Genomic DNA, 16,322 nt, shown 5'->3' on the forward strand with positions numbered 1-16,322 from the left:
TTGACGCTTCGAACCGTTTGACATGCGGGCGGACGACGCAAGATGCAAACGCTGCCTTTTGGACCACGGGAATGGTCCGACAACATTTCGCGCGATTTTTTTTTCTTGTGCATGGGAGAAATTTCCCGGCCACGCCGCTGGCTGCATACCCGCAGCAGCCGAATTGTCGCTGCATACCTTCGCAGGAACGAGGGGGTGGGGGAGGACATACAGATAGGTGGTCGACCTCCAGGCCATGAGTCGGCAACAGCAACAAAGAGCCTGATTCTCAGCTGTGCGCTCCAGATCACGACGTGGACTGCGAGCGAAGAGCTCTTTTGTTTTATGCTTTTCCACACCTTCTCACCGCAGCTGTCGACGGACTGCTCACGTCGCACGTCACATGTCACACAATTTGGGGGGGGGGGGGGCCAAACTTTGAGCAGACGGGACGCTTAGATCAGACTTGCTGTTCGTGTCAAGAGCAGACGACACATACGTTATTCAACTAGACGTCGGATAGACTTCTGGCATGTACTAGCGGCACAGTAAGGTGGGGAGAGGATGAGGGTTACAGTCGACGAGGAAGCGGACCTGGATCCGAGCCATCTGCTGGCCAGCAATATCTTGCTGGGGCCGCGGAGCGAGCGCAGATCGACGAGTGTAGGGGATCCCAAGCAGCAGCAGTAGCAGCAGCAGCAGCTGTAGCAGTAAACACGCATAGGCTCAAAACGCCATGCGCATACCAGTCAGGGGCGTTGGAGGTTTTGTGGGTGGTGGTCCTCACCGCCACTGCTGCTTGCGACAAGGGACGGGCCGGAGTGACCAGCACCAGCGCTAGGGCGATCTCGATGTGGAAACAGAGCTGCAATTGAAGACCAGCATGGCGAGGCTTTTACGCGAGCGTGCGAGCAGGTTCTGGGCACAAACAGACCAATGAGGCCGGGAGGGACGGACGAGTTTGTCGGCCGAAAACGAAAAGAGACTTTTTGGTATGCTTCCGGCGGGGCGTGGGCCGGTAGGTGGTGCTACAGGAAAGAAAGCTTGGTTGTGGAGGGGTGGGAGCAGAGTGTAAACGGAGACACAGGGCCGGGGACGGAGTGTCCGACAAGACGATTAGCGTTCCGGACGCATCAGGCAGCGGAGACAGCGGAGACGAGAGACGAGAGGCAAGGCCCAACGTGATGGTGTTGGAGGCGACCGTGGGAGCGAGTCTGCAGCGGCATCGAACTCAACTGCGGTTGCGCGCGCTGTGCTAATGCACAAGCGGACCGCCGAGCTGGCACTGGTGCGCTGCGTTTTGCTTGGGGCGACGAGCGCGAAGAGGCCCGGCGCCGGGCGCTGGGTTTGGCGATGCGGCTACTGAGCTTTGCTGGGGGGGGCCGCTGGGACTGGGCGGTCGGGCCAGAGGGTCGGAGGGGGGCGCGGGCGGGGGTCGGCGACGGGGCAGACGCGACAAGAACAGCGCAGCCAGCCAAAATCTGTGGATGCGCTGAAGCCAAAATGGGCCGCGCTAAGCGGTAATGCGACTAGAGCCCGGGTCCTGCAGATCATTCGCAGCACCACCACCACCCGCTCGCTCACAGCTCGAGTGCTGACCTTCGTCCTCCAGCCCGAGATCGTCGACGCTCGAGTTCTGGCGTCCCTCATCCTCGCCTCGAGATTAGATTCGTGGGGCCTTTGCTTCTCTCGCGGTACTTTCAGTCAGAGCACCCTCTCCCGCCGCAAGCTCCTCCATCACCACCACCACCACCACCACCACCACTACCACTACCAACCACGACCACAGCCACCATCTTCATCCCCATCAGCCAGCTTTTGCAGCAGAATTGGCCTTCTTCTCCCTGCGCTTGCTCGTCTTCTTTCCTGTCTTCGCTCTCATCTCTTCTCGTCCTTTGCTCTCAGCGCAGCCAGGGTAGTGACCGTTCCGCTGCGGAGGGAACGCTAAGCTGCATCTGGGCGAGATAGCGACGGGACAAAGGCAGACCTCGGTGGGTCGCAACAAAGGACAGCCCACAACGCGTACGCTCTGGTGCGGTCGTTGGCAGTCGCTCTTTTGATTTAATTTCCTCCCCCTCATCGTCTCTGCTCCAAATCTGCTGCTCCGATTCGCACAACCAGGCGCGACCGTCCACCGTCCGTCCGCATCCCGCCTCTTCGTTGCCGGGGGTGGAACGAAATCGAAGACGGCCAGGAAGACCGCAGCGTGAGCGGCGTCATCCAGTCACCGGCATCAACAAGGCGCCATCGTATAGCCCACGGCCAATCGACCAAGGACGCTCGGCCACCGGGCAACCTCATCAGCAGCGATGCCGTTCTACCAGCCTCAGTACAGTTACTCCAACTCGATTGTAAGTCAGCCCTATGTCATGCCGGCCGCAGACGCCGTGTTCGCCTTCAAGCCCGCTCTGCTCTGATTCCTCCAGGGCCGATGGGCCTTCGGCTGCAACAGTGACGATCACTTCGTGCAAAGAGTTTCCCCTCTCCCGTAAGATGTCATGTGCTCGAGACCTCTCAGCTGACCGTACTGCAGTCGAGCTTGCCTCAGGGTGGCATACCGCAACCGCCAGCGCTGTCTCAGCCCCCGATGCACCAGCACCAGCACCAGCATCAGCATCAGCCTGTTGTTCAGCAGCCTCCGCCGTCGTCGTCTGCTGCGACGTCGTCAGGTGTGCAGCTCGTCAAGGGAGGCAGACGATACGAGCTGCGTGTCGTGCAGCAGCCCCAGCGGGCACGCATGTGTGGCTTTGGCGACAAGGACCGGAGACCTATCACGCCTCCGCCCTGCATCAAGCTGATAGTCACGGATATCCACACGAACCGGGAGATAGACCCCAACGACATTGACCCGACCTTCTTCGTGCTGTGCGTGGACCTCTGGGACGAGCGGGCAGCCAACGAAGTCAATCTTGTCAGACACTCCAACGCGTCGCCCGCCGTGTCTATCAGCGCGGCGACGCCGTGCCCATACCCACCGCCGCCCGAGCGCCCGTACATCGGCCTTCTGAATCCGAGCCAGATGGCCAACTACTATGGCCAGCAGACCACCTCCATGGCGTACAATTCGCATTACGAGCCTTACATGAGCTCGACGCAGCCTGGCGCCGGCCAGGGCGTACCTCCGGCCTACATCCAGGCTGCACAGACGCCCGTGTCCATCGTGCCCAACCACAGCCAGGGCATGTACACTCGCAATCTGATCGGCTCGCTCGCCGTCAACGCCGCCAAGCTCAACGACGACAAGAACAAGGTCGGCTTGTGGTTCGTGCTGCAGGACCTGAGCGTGCGTACCGAAGGTGTCTTCCGCCTACACATGCGTTTCATCGACGTATCGTCCGACGACCCGAACGGCTCCACGACCTTGAACCACGAGCACGCCCCCGTGCTAGCGAGCTGCTACAGCGACTCCTTCCAGGTCTACTCTGCCAAGAAATTCCCCGGCGTCGTCGAGAGCACGCCACTATCTAGAGCGTTCGCCACGCAGGGCATCAAGATTCCCATCCGCAAGGATGCCAAGATTGCCAACCAGGCCGAGTACGATGCTGACGACAAGTGATACTTTTTTTATGGTTTAATTTAGCCCCTTCCACGGGATCTGACGGGGAAAAAAGTTATCAAATACCACTGCTGCTGTGCGGTGGACTGCACATTATTCAAACCAAGATGCCTTGGGAAGTCGACTGCATGACCAGGATGGCAGCGCACGCCGTCACATATTTTTTTCACCACGCGATACGCAGTCTAGGACACGAAACCGGCGGAACGGGATTATTCTACGCGGACATCATGGGAGGCAACATCAAAGAAGAAGGGAATTGAGAGCAGGGTGAGGAGAGGGAGGGCTTTGGAGCATTCTTAGAACAATTGTTTTCCTGTTTCTCTTCTTGTTTCACTTTCTTCTTTTCGCTCATTTCTCTCTCTCTCTCTCTCTCCCCCTCTTCCCTCCTCGAGTCCCCGCTCACCTCATTTTCCTCCCTGTACCCGGTATTTCTTCACGGCGTTTTGGGCGTCTCGAAAGTCCTATGTCCCAACACAAAAAAGGAGTGGGTGGCATTAATGCATACAACTTCTGTTGCGTGACACTCCCTCCCTTATTCCGTCTGTTCGTCCTGCTTGGATGAGTTTTCTCATCTGCGAGGAGGTGCAAAAAATGGAGGGAGGAAACAGGTTAGTCCGGTGGGAACGGGGTGGCTTTCTAAAGACTCTCACGATTTTCGGACTCGATGTGATTTCGCTTGGTTTCTGGTCGGTGGACGTCTTAAGGGAAAAGGAAATCTGGTCGATGCTGTGATCTAGTTGCTAGTATCTATACAGATTGGCAGTGTTTTTGTCCTGCCCTAATTTCGCCGCCCGAATCTCAAAAAGGCGTGGAAGAAGACATCTCACACCAGTCGCCCAAGATGTTGGCGACGTGGATGCGCTGAATGGCAAGTTGTTCTCCATTCTCCATCGATCTCTTTCTCAACAGTTCCATCCGTCTTTAAACCCACCGCCTGCCTCCGCTTTCTGAGAGCCCGCCCAACGTGAATGCTGTCGAATCGTTTTTGGGGAGGGTCGCAGCAGAAGCAGACCCGTCCGGTTGTCGTACGAAACCACTGACCACCTGTTCAGCCATGGATCGCACGCACATGAGGGTCGACACGCAGGGCGTCAATGGCTGAGATTCTTCCTGCCCTTGGCCCTCCGTCTCGCCAGGATCGCTCGCCCCTTCCTGGTTCGTATCCTGGCGAGGAAGCCGTGCCGCCGTTTCCGCTTGAAGTGCGTCATGTTGTACGTGTCGCGCGGGCCGCTGCGCACCTGCATGCCGGCCAGAAGCGGCGAGGTCGAGATCTTGGGCATGACGTCCAGCGTCTCGTGCGAGACGGGTTGGGACGGGGCGCCGACGCGCGGCAGAACCGCGAGCGACGACGGCAACGACGACGATGACGACGACGATGACGAGAACGAGAGGGGGATTGCGAGCTGCGGACGCCGCGGCGTCAGGAGCGAGATCGAGCGCGCCTGCTGGCCGACGCGCGGTCGAGCCGAGGCGCTGATCCTGTTGACGAGCTCGCGTTAGCCTTTATCTCTCTCTCTCTCTCTCTCTTTTTCTTTTCCGTCGAAGGACGGTTCTGGGAAGGGGGGGGGGGGGGGGCGAAAAGTTGGGGAGCGTGACGGACCGTGGTCTTGGGGCGCTCGCTGACATCGCCGGCCGCGGCTTGGCCAGCGTCCGCAGACAGGTCCGGCAGATCATTGCGTTCGTCGCGGGGCGTGGTCGATGCGGGTATGTGAAGATGGGGTGTGCGAGCGTGTTGTCTGCGTTGCGTGTGTTCTTTACAATGAGGAGGGCGGAGAGCAGAGCGAAATGTTGCTCGGTCTCTGCTGGCGAGCTTTTTTGGCGGAGTTTCCTGATGCGTGAGCTCCGGAACAGGCACTTTCGTTACAGTGCCGGGTCCGTGCGACGACCTCTTTTTTTTTCCTCTTTTCTCCTTGGGCGAGAAGCACTTTCGACACAGAATTGGATATTTTATTTTATCTTCTTGGTTCCCTCTTCTACTCACGAAAGAAGCGCTGAGACTCACCGTCTGACGGAGCCGGCCAAGTTTGAGAACATTCCGTGCTCGGCCGTACTGGAGTGCATCTGATCACTTGTGTCACGCATAGTCGCTGTGCTGCTCTCACTCTCTTCAAAGCCGATCGCAGGCTGAGCTACATCTACAACAACCGCGACCGGATCCGACGACATGGGCGACTTCATAGGGCCTCTCGCCTACCACATTCACTCCAGCACGCCCGTCTCGTACGCCGGCGCGCAGAAGTGGATCAATGCGTACACGGCACGCTCGCAGCAGTTCCCACACATGCACCCAGACGCGCAGCTGTCGCGCAAGATCACGTTCGGCACGAACGGCGCATCGGGCGGTGTGACGCTGACGCAGCTGCGTAAGGTATCGAAGGGCTTGGGCGGCGAGCGTTTGACGCCTGAACCCGAGGAACCTCCCCGGGGGAACGACAAACCATTTGAGAGCAAGCGCAGTGCGGCGAAGGGAAAAGCAGTCCTGGGCGATGGCACGACGGAGGGCGACTGGATGGATCCGGACGAGTGGGCCGCAGGCAGGGATGGCGATGAAGTTGGCGAGATTGGCGAGCGGAGCAACTACGTTGGTGAGGTGCCTGGGGCCGAAGCGCCGCAGGTGCAGGAGGTGCCGGTAGTGCCCCATGGGAGCGAGGGAGCAAAGCCTATTGACAAGGAAGAAAGAAAGAGGCTCAAGAAAGATAAGCGGAAGGCGGAAAACAAGGAGAGAGAGGCCAAAAGGAGGAAGATGGCTGAAGATTGAGAACGGAAGTGACGACGGTTGCAACTTTTTTACCACTGCTTTCTAGTAGCATCTAGATGTGCAGTCTACGGAGAGAGCCCGTGTCTTGGTTCAGCGCCAAAGTGTTTCAAGCCTTTTACAAGTTGCACACACAGATGCACGTGTTGAGGCGGGTTCCAAGATCGGCTCATTCTATAAACAACTCTATCCGGGCACTTGTTACAGCTCGCGACCCGTCGCGAGATCCGCAGCCGCGTCTTTCTCCGGCGCCTTCTTGAATTGGGCCTTCTTCTCACCCGTCCACTGGATGGCCTTCAGCCGCTCGGTCAAAATTGGATGCGAGTAGTGGTAGCTTGAGTAGTAGAAGTCGGCATCCATGGAAGACAGGTTCTTGATCTGGAGCTTGATAAGCGCCTGCGCCAGCTCGGCCTGGTAGCCCAGCTTAAGGGCAAAGTTGTCTGTTAAACAATAAAGAATTAGCCGTGAATCAGACAGACAGATGTAGTAGGATCCAAGTTGATGGGACTCGGTAGGATAGATAGAAATATGAATATGGAGACTCACCGGCCTGGAACTCAAACGTTCTGGTAATGATGTTCATGAACAGCTTGATGATCGAGTCCGTCGGGCCAAACACCTCGTTGAACAGCATGAAGCCAATCAACACAGGCATCTCTCTCTCGAAACCAAAGCTACGGTACATGCTCTTGTTGTTGACAAAGGCCGAAAACAGGGCGAAAACGTAGAATACGTGGAACTGGCTGATGGCGAGGAGCTTTGTCGTGTGGCTCATACTCCAGTGGCCCAGTTCGTGGGCTAGCACGGCCTCGACCTCCCTGTCATCAGACTGCTCTAGAAGCGTGTCGTAGATGACGATCTTCTTCTTCCACGGCAGACCGGTGAAGTACGCATTGCTGTGTGAAGAGCGCTTGCTGCCATCGATGACCTGCAGCTCGCTGAGAGGGAAATTGAGCTTCTTAGCCAGAGCGTCGATCGACTCCTTCAGCGGGCCAGGTTTCAAGGGGGTGAGCTTATTGAAGAGCGGGACAATCAAGATCGGGTAGATGGTGACGCCTATGAGAGAAACGCCCAGCGTGAAGAGCCACAGGTAGTAGAAGAAGTTCTGGCCGGTCTTCTTGATGATGGCAAGGATGGCCGCACCGATTGGAACGCCGAACGCAATCTGCAGGAGTTGTCCCTTAACCTTGTCCGTAAGCCATAATCCAACCGTCATCTTATTGAAGCCAAACTTCTCCTCGAGCACGAAGTGGTGGTAGTACGACAGAGGCAGTTCTATGATCGTGTCGATGATGCCGAACAGGAAGAAAAAGATGAGCGAGTGCGTGATCTCACCGGAGAAGCGCGTGCCAGACAGGTAAGGCGTTATGATGTGAGTACCGACAAGCGACCAGACCTTGGGCCAGACATCGTAGTGGATGATGGCAAGCTTAGTGACGAGACCGAAGACGGAGGAGAAGAAGCTGAACTTGGCTTTGGCACGACCGTATGCCTAAAAACGGCACGAATTAGCTATCCGACGTCACCTGAGAGGGGGTATTCATTGTGGCAGCGGTGGAGCGGGTGGTTCGGCCTCTTACCTGGGACTTGTCAAAGGTTTCCTGGTCGATTTCTGCAGTGAGTGCCTTAGGACGAACAGTTCGTTTGAGGACGCCGTATTGTCTCCAGAGCAGCAGGTTCTCTAGACCAAAGATGCCGACAGAAAAGCCAACAACGATGTTCTTCCACGGTATCCAGGCCTGGTCAACGGCGCGGGCGAGCCTCTGCAAGCATACACATGGACATGTCAGCCATCGAACCCTTGGTGGGGAGAATAAGGTGCCGCAAAGGGGAGAGGACATACCGCCAGCAGATCCTGAATCATCTTGACGAGAGTAACAGTCCAAGGGCACAGACACACACACACACTTTCTCTCTCTGTCTGTTTGCCTCTGTCTTCCTCGGTTGATGGAGCGAACTGTGACAGAGCGAGCGATGTTCGCGTGGAACAGTTCGTGGTCCAGCGTAGCTGCTAGGCTGCGTCAGAGGCAACGTTTCCTTTTTTTGGTTTCGCGCGACACGACGTGGGCTGATGGGCCCATGCACCTTCCGATTGGTGGCCTTCTCCGCCGCCTTGTGGTCGGCGATTCAGGTCGTGGCGTCGCCACAGTTGGCTGGCTGGCATGGCGGCGACGGGATAACTCCAATACTTCAGCTTGTCCAACACAAACCTATCATGGTGGCACATCAACACGTCGTGACTATGCTCCTCTTCCAGACTGATGCCTGCGCCGACTGGTGCTAGCGGCAATGACTACGCTGGGTTGCACATCTGTTACCAAACACCTTCACCACCAGTCTCTCACAGCTCACGACGTTGTGCCTCTTTTTCCCAATCACATGCACACAAGATCCGCATATCTTGTAAGCCAGAGATGAATGTCACATTAATGATTGAAAGCGTTTAACAGACCGCGTTTCAATTCTTCGACTTTTTCACAACCTACTCTCAAGCAAGTTCATCGATGATTTTTTTTATAAAAAAAAAAAGAGGGAAGATATGGAAAACTTGTGTCTCACCGAGTAGGCAGCAAGAATCGCGTGAGCGCCTCAGCCTAGATCAGTAGCATGGCCGGTCTCCAGCCCCTCTGTGCAATGCAGGGTGACACAATGGTTTTTGACCCTAAGCGACCCGCACAAAGCAATGTTGAAGAAAGGACAGGGCAAGAAGATGAAGACGATGGGAATGTTGAATCGATGAGGGTACGATGGCCATGCTTGAGCCTGGGCTAGCCAATCCGGTACCGTAGATAGCGGTAGAGGCGGCGGTGAAGTCATGCAATTGTGCTCTGAGATTCCAAGTGAAGACATTGCATTACGTTTTACTACAACAGCATTCTTCACGACCCTTTACACGCATCCCGCCCTCATTCAGCCGCGTAATTTGTCCTTGAGAATTAGCAAATATTTGACCAGAGTCTAAAGTGGTACACCAGGAATATACAATCCGTAGACGCCTTGCGCCAAACAATGCCGTAGCCATGCTCTCGGTAAATTCCTAGCAGCTTGCGGTACTCGTACAGAAAAATAGATAAGCCTCATCAAGGAAGAGGCGGAAGGAGAGGAAAGAAGAGAAGAGAAAAAAACCAACGCCACCGGTAATGCTCTTCGTTAGTCCACAGAAACAAGGTTGAGGGGTATCCACGTTTTCAGTAAAAGGCCATGTCAGCTGTCGAGGGAAGGGTCTTCGACTCTGCGAGATACTGCGAATCCGACAATGGCGATGGCGTCGACGGGATCGTCATGGACGGAATCGGCAGGCAGTTCATGGGCGTCGCCGCCGCGTGCGGCCGTATGATCGAAATTGGAAGCTGCACCGCTCAGTCAACCCCAAGTCATATGCATTCGTTGTACTCATTCTCGTGACAAAGGCATGTGTGTCGGAAAGGGAGCGAAAGACACACACAGAGGGAGAGAGAGCGAGAGAGAGAAAGCGAAAAAAAAAAAAACCACCTGAAGACAACGTACAATCATTTTCACCACAACAACACTTGGCGTCTGATTCCAAATCGTCCACATTTCTCTTAAAAATGCTTGGTACCACGCGTGATGCGGTTGCGCGCCCGTTGATTTCGGTGCCGTCACCATAGGTATTGGCGTGCACTGCGGTATGCCGTCTACCGTGAAGATGGCGTCTGCCTTGATGGCGTAAAGATCCGCCGTCCACGCGCACTGTCGGGTTGCATACATCATCTTCTGCAAAAATTCGTCGGCGTCTATGACGCGGAAAGCGTCGGCCAGAGTGGTCGAGGATATGGGCATCTCCCAAGTCCCGAAGAGGACGACCGTCGTCATGGCACGATGCCATTGACTGAGCTCATCCATGGTAGAAGACAACAGACACAAGTGATAGCAAAACGTCGACGACAAAAAGTTACTAAGAGGAGCGATGACCGAAGGTAAAGATCAGAGACCGGGGGCCAACTAGATCTACACCCTTCGATTTCGGGCTTTGTAAGGGGATTAAATCTAGGTCCATGGATCGGAAGGGCCCGTGAAGTGTGATTGTCGCGTTTTGTTTAATGGTGGGGCTCCGCCTCCCCATGGGGACGGTTCTGTTGACCTGACCCGCATGTAGACTATGGACTGTGTCCAAGCGGCAGGCCCCTTCACACTCCGCTCACTCGGCATGTGTGTGCGCTGCGATGGCCTTTGGTGAGATGAAACAAATTCTTTTTCACCCCCCACCGAGTCATGATCTTACTTTGGAAGAAAAGCTCTGCAAAAGGGGACGGTTGCCACACGTTAGGACTAGCGTACCAAGGCGTCTGGAGCATATCAGTCACACGCGCCTCCGGTTGACTCTGTGTGAGTTGAGCCTACGACTGTGGCGTCATGCTCAATGGATACGAACCCACTCGGGGATCTCGTATAGAAGCTCAGAACGGGAGTCTCGGATGACGGATTAGAACCTCATAATGCCCAGAGGGGGAGTTTGCAACAGAAACGATCAGCGGATCGCGGCAGCTGGCCGTGTTCCGACGTATGCTGTGCCGTCTACACCAAGACAGGTGGTGCCACAGCTTTGATGGTGGCGGCCTGTCAGCGCATCTCGAAATGTGCTAGAAGCGCGCTGGAAATGGGAACCAAAATTCAAAACCGGTAGGTTCGGGAAGTAGTCTTCCGCCATCACCAGACGTTACCCACAGCACATACAACTTCTCCGGGGTGGGCGACGGTAATACAACGTGCTGCGCAGGAGAAAAACGCGATCATCCCGTCCGTCTGGCGTGGGCAGGTTGGCTCCGCGCCGGTGCAATAGGAATAATAAGCAAAGACAGCTCCGCATAATAAGAGCTCCGCACCTTGGCCCTCTCGGAGGGCTAAACTGGACGACGTCGTCCACAGAGCACCAGTACCCGCTCGCGCACCAATCACGACAGAAGAAGATATTATGTTGCTAGAGCTTTGGGCACATCTGCAGCCTCCGTCGATGCTCTGCCGCACGCCCTGAAACCGTCATCGTATGCACACGCTTCGACTCGTGGCTGCTGGGGTGTGATGGATCGCGTTTCCGGACAACCGTCTTCAAAGGACGTCAAAAGGGCTCAGGAGTGGAACGCCTCGGTCCGATTTGATCACGTGGAACGATACCTGAACTGGAAAGCTTCCCGCTTCCCGCCCATTCTCCTTTCATCAGCTGAAACGACGACAAGGTAGAAAAGCTGTTGGTCGACCCTCCGCGCAGTGGCACATTTAGTGGGCCTTTGTCTTTCGCAGTCAGCACCGCCGGAACAGCCCTCTGGCTCGTGGGGAGGGGGAGGGGGAAGACAGTGACCTGTTGTCACCAGTCGAGGAAAAGGTGCCCAACGTTCTTCGCAAGTGTGGAATAGCTTGATTGAGTAGCTCGTCCGTGCCCTTGAACGAGGTTCACACCTTTGAATCTCTCACATGCCTCCTCGTGAGCAGCTGCCGTACCGACATGAAGAGCAGGCTGATCCTCCCACATGTGGGCGTTCAGGAAACCCGAAACAAAAGCGCTTGTGAATTTCAAGACGAGTCTCCTCTTACACCAACAGCCGCTACGGACGCATCTCCCGCACCCATCTGCCGGGGTGCTGGTAGCGTCCGCCTCGGGTCTATGTTCGGAATTTATAGGCGAAAAAAATAAAATAAAATAAAATAAAATAAAAACGAGCAAAAAAAGGGCGATCTCGCGGACCTTTTAGCCGAACGTATGTCGTTACTGTACGGTTGGAAAGGAGGAGAAAATTGCTGTGCCTGGAGGTTACGCGATCTGGAAATAGTTGAGAAATCCCAGCCTTTCCCGTCCTTGCAGCATCCAGCTCCGGAACAAGGGCTCATCGCAGATTTCCAGTTTGCAAGCGAGCTCATCTGGACTCGGTAAGGCTGTAGTAGTCAGGGCCCCAAGCTCGCGATTGACGGATGAGTGATAGCATCCACGCATAGCTTCCCCTCGATTATCTCTTCTCCATCATTACTGGGCCCACCACTCGGTAGTTTTGCTGCGAACAGGCACGAGCCGCGCCATAGATACGTGTGCGCGCGCAAGTCTCTGTTCACGTTCATGCAGAATATAAGCTGAATGCTGGACACTCCGCACAGACGATCGATCATATCCTCGACGTCTCCGGACGCCGTTTTCTTCCTAGGCTTTCATATTCACCCTCCAGATCCTGTCATACTCGGCTCTGCTCATGATCGAACCCGGCTTAAGAGACCTAGGAGTGTGAGCCACAGGCCGAGGCTGGCATACGCTACGTCCCTTCGCGATGAAGTCCCCATATATTGACCGAACTTCTGCAGATCGGTGTGTGAAAGTCTTGCACCACCTTTCTCCATCCAAACACCCGACTCCGAGATTTTAATGTCAAAGCGTGGAGCCAAGGCCGCTGCCCCCATGGAGGAAACTACCGAGAAACGATCGAAACCTCGCGTCAGGTCCGATGCTCAGCTTGCTAGGAAGAGAAGTATCGATAGGGTACACCACCAGGCGAAGCGAGTCCGAGAGAAAAACCAACTGGACAACATCGAGGACGGAACGTCGCAGATCCAGCAGACGATCCAGAAGCTGGCTGAGGAAATCCACCAGCTGAACCTCGTGATACGTGGAGGTAGCGGCTCGCCGAGTGTGTACAACCCGTCGTCGCAGCCGCCGTCGTTAGCGGGAGCAGATAATTATACTACGCCGTCTGAATTTGAGAGCGTTGAGGATCCTTTGGGCGATGCCGGCCCGCTCAGCGACGCATCCTACAGATATTCCATGGTTCCGAACTCGTGCTGCATTGACGGTGTTCCGTGTCCCGTTCATCAGCCTGCACAGTCCCTTCAGCCAGTCATGTCGACCGGTATGTACTCGACGCAAGACGCGATGGCGGATTGGGCTCGCGCCGATTACGTTTCGGTCGCGTGCCGCTGCGGAATCCATCATCAGACGGAATCAGATTGCTTTGAGCTGGCCACTTATTCCTTCCTTCTCCGCTCGCACAAGGGCCTATCAAGGGGTGACGAGGGTGTGCGCGCCCTACCGCGTTGGCCGTCGATCGTGAACATGCTGCTCTTCCACGATGACAATCCCATCTCTGCAACCCTAAACTCCGTCTTCAAAAGAAACCACATTATGCACAACCTGCCCACAACAGTGGCCGCTTATCTGATGATGTTTCTGTTTCTTAGGGTGAGCTGATGTGACGCCCCTTGTGCTTCTCGTTAGAATCAAAGCCGACTGACACACTTCGACAGTGGAGAGCGCATCCAGACACGGCGGCGTACCAGAGTCTCCCGCCGTGGCTGCTGCCCACCACGGTGCAAACGTCAATCCCACACCCGCTGAGCATAGATTTCATGCCATGGCCGGCCATTCGCGATCATTTGACCCAGAACCAGGGTAAAGATCCTAGGCAGACTGTGAAGTTGTACATGGAGCACGTTCGCTTCAACTGGCCCGAGTCGAGAACTTTTCTGGCCAGAAATGTGAAGAACGAGGTCGTGCTTGACGCCGAGTTTGTTGCCGCCACGTACAAACTGGAGAACTGGAGCCTCTCTAAAGCGTGGGCAGAGGAGTTTCCGCTGCTGACACACCTTGTGAAACCGCAAGACACGTAGACTGGTCATGATAAGCATTCGACGCGTCCGAACTCTCGCTGGGGTTGATTTTGAGCTACAAGTCTACGGTACATGCCAAATAATCCGAGATACATGATTTCCACAACACAACCGCCTAATCCGGGAGTCTAAGGAGCACGGTCATGGCCAATCGCCATCGAACGTAGACCTCCTCCACATAAATTCCCAAAGTCTCTCGAATGAGACTCTGTAACAGTCTCCATACCTCTGTTCCTTTCGAGAAGCGCACCAGTTGCATGTCAGGAAACAGTGCAAACCTCTTGACGGGATTGTGCGCGTCCAGCAGGTTGTGCGGTATTTACTTGGGAAAGATCGGGCTTCGATGGCCATCTTGGTTGCTCTATTTCTAATTCTTGACGAAGATGCCGGAGAATGGAATGCTCCACAGGGTAACACGCGTAGTAAGGAATTTTTGCGCCGAAGTTTTCCAGCGGTAGTGACGATAGAGGCAAAGAGCAAATGGGCTCGAATCGGCCTCGAAAAGTATTTAGTTCCGCTTCTCACCGTGGAAGGATGCCATGTAGGTGATGTAACTGCAAATACGGTTCGACAAGACCACCGTCGTGGGTAGATGGTGGTAAAGTGTGCGTACTCTGAAGATCACATGGCTGTGAAGGAGCCGGTGAAATTCGTCGCACGTTAATTTGATGGTGCATATGATGCCGACGACAGCTGAGGGATTGAACGGCATGTTTCGTTGGATTTTATCGTCTTGCATTTTGTAAGCGCAAAAAATAAAAGGCGGGCTTGGAAAAGTTAGGTTCACATGCCATGAAACCGATAGTTTATGATCGGGAGTTAAATCAACATTGTAGAATTTACGAAAAGAACATTTCGAGTTTTGCGCTGGCCGTGCTAACTTATGCCGTTATTAGTCAAACTGAGGCCGTTCTCAGTCGGAAAGCCAAGTTAGTAATACTTGTGTAATCAAGCAACGCGCGGTAAGTCTTCGAATGTGAAGTTTTATAGCGACAATTTACGACTGAACTAAGTTTCGAGTGGACGATATCTCATAAGACGAAATCTGTGAGAAATTGGGATTTTTTTTTGGTCTTGATTGGTGATTCAGGTGCCGTGCTCGACAGATGCCGGTTTGTTGAAACCACCCTGGTGTTCGAACAAAATTCATATGCGAGGACGACGTTTGTTTCTATCCTTGTAGGGTGTTGGCGGCGGATTCTCCTCAGAAAATGGTTTATCAGCGTTGTGCTGCGAAAGACTTACAGTCGACGCGATAACAATAAATTGTACGTCCTTCACGGTCAGCAAGTGAACAAAACCAAGCTAAGAACCGACGAACAGGCATAGTCTCCTCTGGGTCAGGGACGCCCTCGAAAGACTCCGACCAGGCTGTCTCCGCATCTGAACGGAAATCCCCAGTCTCTTCTGGGGGCGCGATCGGAGTTAAATGAGATAGCCAGATCACGGTTCGTTCAAGTTGGCAGTAGTGACTGCCCTTGAACTGTTCCGTGAAACCGCTAATGCCACTGCAATGGCTTTGTCCTTCGAAACCTGCTTCTGTCATAACATCAGCACCCAAAAAATTTACATGTAAATATGCATAGTCCGGGTCAAGTTGTTGGTCTGTTCATGTTGGTAGAGATTTGGTCGCAGAGTGAGAACTACGAGAGTAATATGCTCACAAGTCACATGAGCCTAGCCAACGAAGCACCTCCTGACTTGTGAATAGAGATCGTGCACAGGAGCTCTCTCATAACTGAAAATACCATTGATGATTACATTGTGCTTGTCTCAACCGGGATATGTTTACCGCTGCTAACTGTAGCCTCTGCTGTATTGACGGTGCATATATCACAGGCAATGTGACAACGGTCCCAATCCGACAGGCAGGTCATTCATGCTGGTCGCTTGGGAGACGCCAAGAATAATTTCTTCGCGGCAAATGACGCTTCAGTCCCGTTTCCAGCTGCTTTTTCGTCATGTATTCTTCTCACTACATCATCCAGGCTTTTTATCAATGTCATGAACCAAAGCGAGTCGATGGGCACCAATCTATTGGGAACATAATCATCCAATTATTTGTAAGGGTGAAGTTAACATAAGTTCTAGTTCAATGCCTGGTGCTTGAGCAATTTCTGAGTATCGATGGGATGCAAGTTGAATTGTCGTCGTTGGTAGACCAGAGAACGCAAAGGGCTGAGCGGCTGATGACTAAGCTTCATGCTACAACTTGCGCTCCGTCCCATTTTATGGCTCACTCAACGTACTTGCTGTGAAATTAAAAGACAAAACTTTTCTCACAGCTCAAGTGTGGGCTTGGAATGATAGATTCCATCATTTGTAGTTTCGAAACCTTCGTGCCTACATGGGAGAGTAAATCAACGTTCTGCCTGATCGTTGCCTGGGTTTGCTGTGACACCTGTGTAGTCACCTTAACATATA

The 16,322-nt window shown here is 54.3% G+C and overlaps 6 protein-coding genes across 6 annotated transcripts; 4 read left to right on the forward strand and 2 right to left on the reverse strand.

Annotated features, from left to right (window-relative positions):
- The first annotated feature begins 1,577 nt into the window (after positions 1 to 1,577).
- On the forward strand, positions 1,578 to 4,425 carry PV09_07142 (uncharacterized protein). The gene is made up of 2 exons (XM_016360871.1): positions 1,578 to 2,330; positions 2,513 to 4,425. Exons 1-2 carry the CDS (start codon positions 2,289 to 2,291, stop codon positions 3,533 to 3,535), a joined length of 1,065 nt encoding a protein of 354 aa, XP_016211243.1. The 5' UTR covers positions 1,578 to 2,288; the 3' UTR covers positions 3,536 to 4,425.
- Positions 4,426 to 4,744: 319 nt separating this feature from the next.
- On the forward strand, positions 4,745 to 5,038 carry PV09_07143 (uncharacterized protein; the record flags this gene model as incomplete). The annotated part of the gene is made up of 1 exon (XM_016360872.1): positions 4,745 to 5,038. One exon carries the CDS (start codon positions 4,745 to 4,747, stop codon positions 5,036 to 5,038), a length of 294 nt encoding a protein of 97 aa, XP_016211244.1.
- Positions 5,039 to 5,459: 421 nt separating this feature from the next.
- Positions 5,460 to 6,844, forward strand: PV09_07144 (uncharacterized protein). Its single transcript, XM_016360873.1, has one exon. The coding sequence runs from the start codon at positions 5,703 to 5,705 to the stop codon at positions 6,294 to 6,296; it is 594 nt and encodes a 197-aa protein (XP_016211245.1). The 5' UTR covers positions 5,460 to 5,702; the 3' UTR covers positions 6,297 to 6,844.
- Positions 6,269 to 8,308, reverse strand: PV09_07145 (uncharacterized protein). Its single transcript, XM_016360874.1, has 4 exons — positions 8,137 to 8,308; positions 7,874 to 8,056; positions 6,840 to 7,785; positions 6,269 to 6,733 (listed from the first exon to the last, which is right to left on the reverse strand). The coding sequence occupies exons 1-4, from the start codon at positions 8,155 to 8,157 to the stop codon at positions 6,495 to 6,497; spliced, it is 1,389 nt and encodes a 462-aa protein (XP_016211246.1). The 5' UTR covers positions 8,158 to 8,308; the 3' UTR covers positions 6,269 to 6,494.
- Positions 8,309 to 9,146: 838 nt separating this feature from the next.
- On the reverse strand, positions 9,147 to 10,393 carry PV09_07146 (uncharacterized protein). Its single transcript, XM_016360875.1, has 2 exons — positions 9,801 to 10,393; positions 9,147 to 9,643 (listed from the first exon to the last, which is right to left on the reverse strand). The coding sequence occupies exons 1-2, from the start codon at positions 10,155 to 10,157 to the stop codon at positions 9,482 to 9,484; spliced, it is 519 nt and encodes a 172-aa protein (XP_016211247.1). The 5' UTR covers positions 10,158 to 10,393; the 3' UTR covers positions 9,147 to 9,481.
- A 1,827-nt stretch (positions 10,394 to 12,220) lies between these two features.
- On the forward strand, positions 12,221 to 14,748 carry PV09_07147 (uncharacterized protein). The gene is made up of 2 exons (XM_016360876.1): positions 12,221 to 13,470; positions 13,536 to 14,748. The coding sequence occupies exons 1-2, from the start codon at positions 12,661 to 12,663 to the stop codon at positions 13,896 to 13,898; spliced, it is 1,173 nt and encodes a 390-aa protein (XP_016211248.1). The 5' UTR covers positions 12,221 to 12,660; the 3' UTR covers positions 13,899 to 14,748.
- Positions 14,749 to 16,322: the final 1,574 nt, after the last annotated feature.

This window comes from Verruconis gallopava (assembly GCF_000836295.1).
Source record: "Verruconis gallopava strain CBS 43764 unplaced genomic scaffold supercont1.27, whole genome shotgun sequence".
Lineage (NCBI taxonomy): Eukaryota > Fungi > Ascomycota > Dothideomycetes > Venturiales > Sympoventuriaceae > Verruconis > Verruconis gallopava.